Source organism: Colobus angolensis, unplaced genomic scaffold (genome assembly GCF_000951035.1).
Source record: "Colobus angolensis palliatus isolate OR3802 unplaced genomic scaffold, Cang.pa_1.0 Scaffold8, whole genome shotgun sequence".
NCBI classification, from domain to species: Eukaryota; Metazoa; Chordata; class Mammalia; order Primates; family Cercopithecidae; genus Colobus; species Colobus angolensis.
The window spans coordinates 6,530,348-6,537,899 of NW_012121820.1; the positions used below are offsets into that span (position 1 = coordinate 6,530,348).

Consider the following 7,552-nt stretch of genomic DNA (forward strand, 5'->3'; position numbering starts at 1 on the left):
CCCTCCCTTCCTTCTTTCCTTCACCTGATACCTGTGGTAAGAAACTGTGTCTTCTTTTCTAATACAGGCATTTCATGCTATAAATTTCCCTTTAAGTACTGCTTTAATGACATTCCATAAATTTTGATATACTTGTTTTCATTTTCATTCAATTCAAAGTGCTTTTTAATTTCCCATTGATTTCTTCTTTGACCCATGGGTCATTTAGATGTATATTATTTAGATTCTGAAGATTTAGGAACTTCCCAACAATCTTTCTGTTATTTATTTCTAATTTAATTCCACTGCTGTCAGAGAATATGCTTTGTATGCCTTGATTCTTTTAAAGGTACTGAAACTTGTTTTATGGCCCAGAATATATTAATATTTATCTTGGTAAATGTCCCATGTGCACTTGAAAAGAATGTGTCTTTGCTGCTGTTGGGTGAAGTGTTCTACAGATTGCCTGTTACATACAGTCTTTTCCTTTCATTCCAGATCTTGTTTTCCTCTCCAGAGAAAATGACTATTCACAGTTCTTATTGCATCCTTCTAGAAATTCCTTATGGAATATGAGTAAATATGGGTACCAACCTACACTTAAACTTTTAAAAAAACTCAGGCTCACATTACACATGTAATTCTGCCTCCTGCTTTGTTTTTTTAACCTATCACAATAGCTCAAAGAGAAGCCCATATTAGCATAAATATATCTACCTTATTCTTTTTAACAGCTGTATAGTATGCCACTGGTGGATGCACCATGATTAATTTAACCTGTTTCCTGTTAATGACATGGTATCCAGGTTGTTTCCAGCCTTTTGCTATGATGTTGCTGCAATAAATATTCTTTTTTTTTTTTTAAATAAATATTCTTGATGTGACTGACTTAAGGACTTTGAGATAGGGAGATGATCCTGGATTATCTGGGTGGGCCCAATGGAATCACAACAGCCCTTAGAGGCGGTGAGGGGCTGGAGTTAGAGAAGGAGATGAGACAATGTAAGTAGAAATTGGAATGATGCAGGATCATGAGCCAAGGAAGGCAGGTGGCCTCTGTGGGTGGAAGGGCAAGGAAGTGATTCTCCTCTGGAGCCTCCAATAATATAACCCTGCTGATCCCTTGATTTTAGTCCAGTGAGAGCCATGTTGCATTTCTTACCTCCAGAACTGTAAAATAATCACTGTGTTGTTTTAAGACACAAAGGTCATAACAATTTGTTACAGTAGCAAGAAGAAACTGATACAGTGTCCAAACATTTCTGACTGTACCATACTCATCAGCAAAAATTTTCCACTGTACAGATTCATCATATATATTATACAGCAAACATAAACAGAAATTGAAAAGGATAAAGGGGATACAAAAAGTTTCAAAATGTATTTTTGTATGTTTTTATGTACTAACAGTACAAAGTACAAAACCCTTGCGGTTATCACTAAAATTATTTGCATAATAGTATTAATAAATTTTTAATCAGAGTGAAAAAAATAAATATTCTTTTTACTTAAGTGTTTGTACCTAGGTCAAAGTTTATCTTTAGGATAAATTCCCATATGTTGGATAGTTGAGTTAAAAGGGGTATGCATTTTAAATTTTGTTAGATGTTGCCAAATTGCACGGAAGAGCCTTCCCAATTTCTTCTTGAGAGATTAAAAAAATTCTTCTATTGCCAGAGGAAGTTGATCTTAGATGTTAAAAAATCCTTCAACTTCTTTTTAGATAATTTGTATCATACTTAAAAATGTAAAAAGAAAAAAGTCCTTAAGGAACCAATGATTTGGTTTTTCTCTTGAGTAACATGAGATGTTCAGATTCTGCCCTCTATATCAGCAAATTGCCCTGTAATCATCTGCAAATTGTTGGCACTTCACACACACATTAATGCATGTCAGTGCAGAGTGTCCTGGGGTGGGGATGGGGTGGGTGGGGAATGTGAGTGGTGGGAGCACCAAAATACTATATCCAGGCAGTGCACAGAGTGAGTGTGATCTGTCAGTAAACCTCTAGAGCCTCTGGAGTTTGGAACCAACCACTCAAGGATATCCTGGATAATTTCAAAAGTAGAGTTTTTATGGGAAATTTAAAAAGAGTGCATGGATGTGTGTGTGTGTGTGTGTGTGCACGCACGCGCGCATGCGCGTGTGCATGCACACACATGTATGCTTAAATTCCCTTCCTTTACAGTGAACACTAGGAAAAAGAGGCAGGAGACCTCAGCTACAGCTGACCATTATTTATGTCATTAGATTTTATGTCAGCTTGTTAGACACACAGTAAAAACCATCTCAACCACTTATTGTTGAACCTTAGATCAAGGGATAAAGTAAGAACAGGGGGAAACAAGACAGAAAAATTTCAGAGAGACACAATGAGCCTTTATATTCACTCCTGATGGGAATAAAGAGAACCTTCCCACAAAACTCAAATTCTGGGGAAGTAAGTTTTTTGTTTGCCATTCAGTTCACCATTGAATTATAGATGGATTGTGGCATCTACTTGATGATTTCCTGCTTATAGTGCCTCTCTGCCCTAATTTCTCATCAGTGTTTTGTTTTGTTTTTCTCCTTTGTTGAAATGAGATCGGAAAAACCACATTCTGAAAATCAGGATGGCCAAAGATAATTCGAGATCATGACAGAGAAAAACTTTGTTAAACTTCAAACTCTTCAAAGAAAGTTATTAAATAGGTACTATGAATCATTAAATATTCTGGGATGGGATCACAATGACCAAAATCAATGCTCAAGCTCTAAACCTTTTAAAAAGTCGACTTTATTTAACATGCTTTGCCATATTGTCTCCATTTGTCATCAAACCAAGGATAACACACTCACTCCCAGTGACGGAAAATTTAAGGGCTAAAATCAATAGCCACACCAAGAATCCCAGGAACAAAACAGGTGGGTCTTCCCTATTGTTCCTTTTCTAACAATCAACCAGGTAATATTTGTTGATGACTGTCTCCACACCATCGTGCTAGCTTAGCTTCTGCAAAGCCCTACATACATCAGCAGGTTTCAGAAAAGAAGACAAAGGAACAAAACTTAGTGATACCTACTGACATTCTAATATATTGCCGCCATGTTATTTAATGTTGATAAGCCAAAACCATCTTGTAAAAGAGAAGATGTGCATAGCAGGTCTGGGGAATGAATGAATGAATCCATAGGCTGGTGTGTTAGTTGCATAGGGATGTTACATACCAAGTTTTGTGACCACAGAGGGGTCAGGACATGGACTCTGTCACATGTTGCTCATAGCATAGGTGGGATCCATATCAAGGTTGTGGACATTTATTGTTTTTACTCATCTAGTGCCTCTTCTGTCTTCTTGTAGTTACAGTGCTCTGGTAAAGAGGTGATTACCTCTTCCTCACTCTCAGTCCCTGGTGGTTGAGGTGACACTGACCCCAACTCTAGCTCCAGCCATAGCCATGAGCCCAAAGTCTGCTGCTTCATCCCAGCATTCCACTGACCACAGAGATTGGTTTGGGGATGAGCATGTGATATAAGCTGGGCCAATGGGAGCTTTACTTGGGACTTTTGCAGGAATGGCTAAGAAGGAGGAATTATGTTTGCTGGGGTGGATTAGCAGACAGGATTGAGCTCTTGGTAGTTGGTGGCCATCTTTGCCACCGTATGGGAGGAGCTTGGCTGAGAATGAAATGAACCCAGGAAAATTCAGAGCCAGAAGGAAGAGAGAGACTAAGTCTCAACATTATCATTGGAACACCTAGACCTAGCCCTAAACCTTTGAACATCTTGGTTAGATAAGCCTAAAAATTCATTTGTTTTTTCTTAAACTAGTTTGAATTGGATTTTCTGTATCTTTTGAAGCCAAAAAATCTTGGCTAATCAAAAGGGTTTCCTAAAACTATTGTGCCATCAGAAACAAACATCCTTAAAGACAACTCTATTAAATGGGCAAAGGACATGAACAGACACTTCTCAAAAGAAAACATACATGCAGCCAACAAGCATATGAAAAAATAGTATCACTAGTCATTAGGGAAATGCAAATTGAAACCACAATGATATACCATCTCATACCAATCAGAATGGCTATCATTAAAAAGTCACAAAATAACAGATGCTGGCAAGGTTACAGAGAAAAGAGAATGCTTATACATTGTTCATGGGAAGGTAAATTAGTTCAGCCACTGTGGAAAGCAGCCCGAAGATTTCTCAAGGAACTTAAAATGAAACTACCATTTGACCCAGCAATCCCACTACTGGGTATATATCCAAAGGAATATAAATTTTTCTACCATAAAGACACATGAATGTATATGTTCATTGCAGCACTATTCACAATAGCAAAGACATGGAATCAACCTAGATGCCCATCAATGGTGAACTGGATAAAAAAAATGTGATATATATAAACCATGGAATACTACGCAGCCATAAAAAATAAGATCACGTCCTTTGAAGCAACACGGATGGGGCCGGAGGTCATTATCCTAAGTGAATTAACACAAGAACAGAAAACCAAATACCACATGTTTTTACTTATAAGTGGGAGCTAAACATTGAGTACACACGAATACAAAGAAGGGAACAATAGACCCAAGGACCTACTTGAGGGTGGAGGATGGAAGGAAGGTGAGGACTGGAAAACTACCTAGTGAGTACTATGCTGATTACCTGGGTGACAGAATTATCTGTACACCAAACCTCCGTGACATGCAATGTGCCCATGTAACAAACCTGCATGTGTACCCCCGAACCTAAAATAAAATTTGAAAGAAAAAACAGTGAACATGCTTCAGGATGTTTTGAAGGATTCTATAATTCTTGAGCACCCTGAGTTGCTATACTTGAACCCCTCTTAGACAAAGAATCAATATTTGAAGGCCTCTGCCCTTTTGTTCTCAAATGGGTTTTAGATAACCTATTCCTGGCTGTGTACGGCCAGTGCATAGCAGAAGTGCTGGTTATGGAGGCCAATAAACTGGGGTTTGGATCCCAGCTCCACCAATTACTAGCAAGCTCCTTATCACTCTCATCTTCATTGTTCTTATCTAGAAAAAGGGTGGGGATAATATAAACCTGTTTTTGTGAGGATTATGCCTCACCTTATCACAGTTTGTAATGAGGTATTTATATGATTATTCGATTCCTGTCTGCAAAGCTTAACTCTACACTGCACTTTATTTCTCAAACTAAAGGGAGGGCCTGAAATGCAGCAGGTGCTTAACAAATATTTGCTGAATAAATATATAAGTCAGTGATTAGAGAAGATCACACAGGTATGTGCTCAGCACAAACCGGATGGGTAATATTTTATTTATTTATTTAATTTTTTAAGATGGAGTTTCACTCTTGTTGCCCAAGCTGGAGTGCAATGGTGTGATCTTGGCTCACTGCAACCTCTGCCTCCCAGGTTCAAGTGATTCTCCTACCTCAGCCTCCCTAGTAGCTGGGATTATAGGTGTCTGCCACCGCTCAGGCTAATTTGTATTTTTAGTAGAGACAGGGTTTTACCATGTTGGCCAGGCTGGTCTTGAACTCCTTACCTCAGGTGATCCACCCACCTCTGCCTCCCAAAGTGCTGGGATTACATGTGTGAGCCACTGCACCTGGCCGGTAATATTATAAATACTACCGGGCTCATCAACTCCAAGGCCTACATGGGCCAGGCAGTAATGAACATGGGGTAAGCTGGCTAGATGTGGAATTGGGTGTGTCCTTTCTAAAAAGAGCAGACACACTTAGTTTTAACCAAGTGATGTTCCTTGGGAATGTGGCTACTATGGCCAGATCTTCTTTCAAAAGAAGCCAGAAAATAGAATTTTTAGGTATTAATAAAATTTTCTGACTTTTAAACACAAATGCAATTAAACACATGCACAAACAGGCCAACTAAACATGTCTGAGAGATGGATTTAGACGTTGGGTAGCCTGTTTGTTACAACTGGGACCCATATCCGGGTCCCTCCTTCATAGAAGCTGTCAGGCCACATCCATGAATGACCCTTGGGTAACCTGTTTGTTACAACCAGGACCCATGTCCGGATCTCTCCTTCATGGAAGCTCTCAGGCCACATCCACCAATGACCCTTGAGTAACCTGTTCGTTACAACTGGGACCCATATCTGGGTCCCTCCTTCATAGAAGCTCTCAGGCCACATCCATGAATGGCCCCACCAGTGCCTGCACCTACCGGCAAGTGACTCGGAACTCTGGTTGGGGACGTTGTGAGATGCCTCCTGGAGGACGTAGGTGGACGTGGAGAGGGGCGAAGGGCAGATGCTGCTGGCCGGGACGTAGGGAGGGTTGTAGGATGAGCCGTAATACTGGGGGTACTGGCTCTGGGGGAAGCCAGGGTAGGAAGGATAGTCCTGGGAAAAGAAAAACAAACCAAGGACATGCGTGAGGAAGCCTTTCTGGGCTCGGGTCATTGGTCAGCCTGGCTGCTCTGTCAGATCAAAAGGGTTTCCTAAAACTACTGTGCCATCAGAAACAAACATTAGAATCCATTCGAATAAAAGCTCTCTGTAGGCAGGAACTGTCTTCATTTTGGTTTCCCAGAAGCAGATCCTGGGGCAAGGATTCCAGTGCAAGGAGGCTGTTTGGAAGCTGAAGAAGACACCAGCAGGGGAGCGGGGAAGTGAGACAGCAGATGCGGGACAGCAGCCTGCACAGGTGCTTCTGTGGTGGTGACCAGAGATGAGCCCTATGAGGAAAAGCTGAGATGGTCTAAAATCCACATCTCAGAACTGCCTCTCCCACAGGTCAAGGGAGCGGAGGGGTTTGTACATCAACTTGTCGGTCTCTGAGAGCTGCTCCCAGGGGGCTTTAATTCCCAGGCACTTCCTGCTGCCCCATGCACTGGTTCTAGAAAAGCCCCTCGGGCCCAGGCATGCAGATGCTGGCACCTGGAGGTCCGCAGGCCACCCTAAGGGATACAGACGTGGCCCTGATGGCACCTATCCTGGTCACTGTTGTATCCTCTGCACCTGAAACAGTGCCTGGTATATGTAGTAACTCAACAAATACTACTGGTTAAATTAATAAACAAATGCATTAACAATTAAGACCACATACACACCCCCCTACAAGACACACACACAAACTGAGAAGACCACACCCACACCCACACGACACACACACAAACCCAGGAGACGAAGTGACTTTTTATGTTCATGGGGAGGAGGTGCAAATACAGCAGCACCTGCACAGCATTAGGGGTCTAGAATATTCTATGAGGGAGTCATGGAGATCAATTCAATAGCTGCCAATCACCTTTGATCAAGCTCTGTTTAAGCAGAGCAGGGATTCCAATTCTCCAACAGTCATTGTTTCAAATATCCTGCTCCACTATCACCAAACCAGTGCTTCTCAACTCTGCATGGAACTCACAGAATGTTCTGTTTCCTGGGCTCCACCCCAGAGCGAGGAGTCAGAGTTCCCGGGGGTGGGGCAGGGGTGGTCAGTGGTTTTGAAAAACACAGATTTAATGATGAAATGGAGGGTTAAGAACCACATCTTAAAAAGTACTGGGCCGGGCGCGGTGGCTCAAGCCTGTAATCCCAGCACTTTGGGAGGCCGAGACGGGCGGATCACG

General features: G+C 41.6%; 1 protein-coding gene across 1 annotated transcript in view; it reads right to left on the reverse strand.

Annotated features, from left to right (window-relative positions):
* Positions 1-7,552, reverse strand: part of EYA2 (EYA transcriptional coactivator and phosphatase 2) — a 216,009-nt gene that overhangs the window by 114,135 nt on the left and 94,322 nt on the right. The window contains exon 7 of the mRNA XM_011928851.1: positions 6,149-6,326. Within this exon, the coding sequence (XP_011784241.1) occupies positions 6,149-6,326 (178 nt within the window). The remainder of the gene's footprint in view (positions 1-6,148; positions 6,327-7,552) is intronic.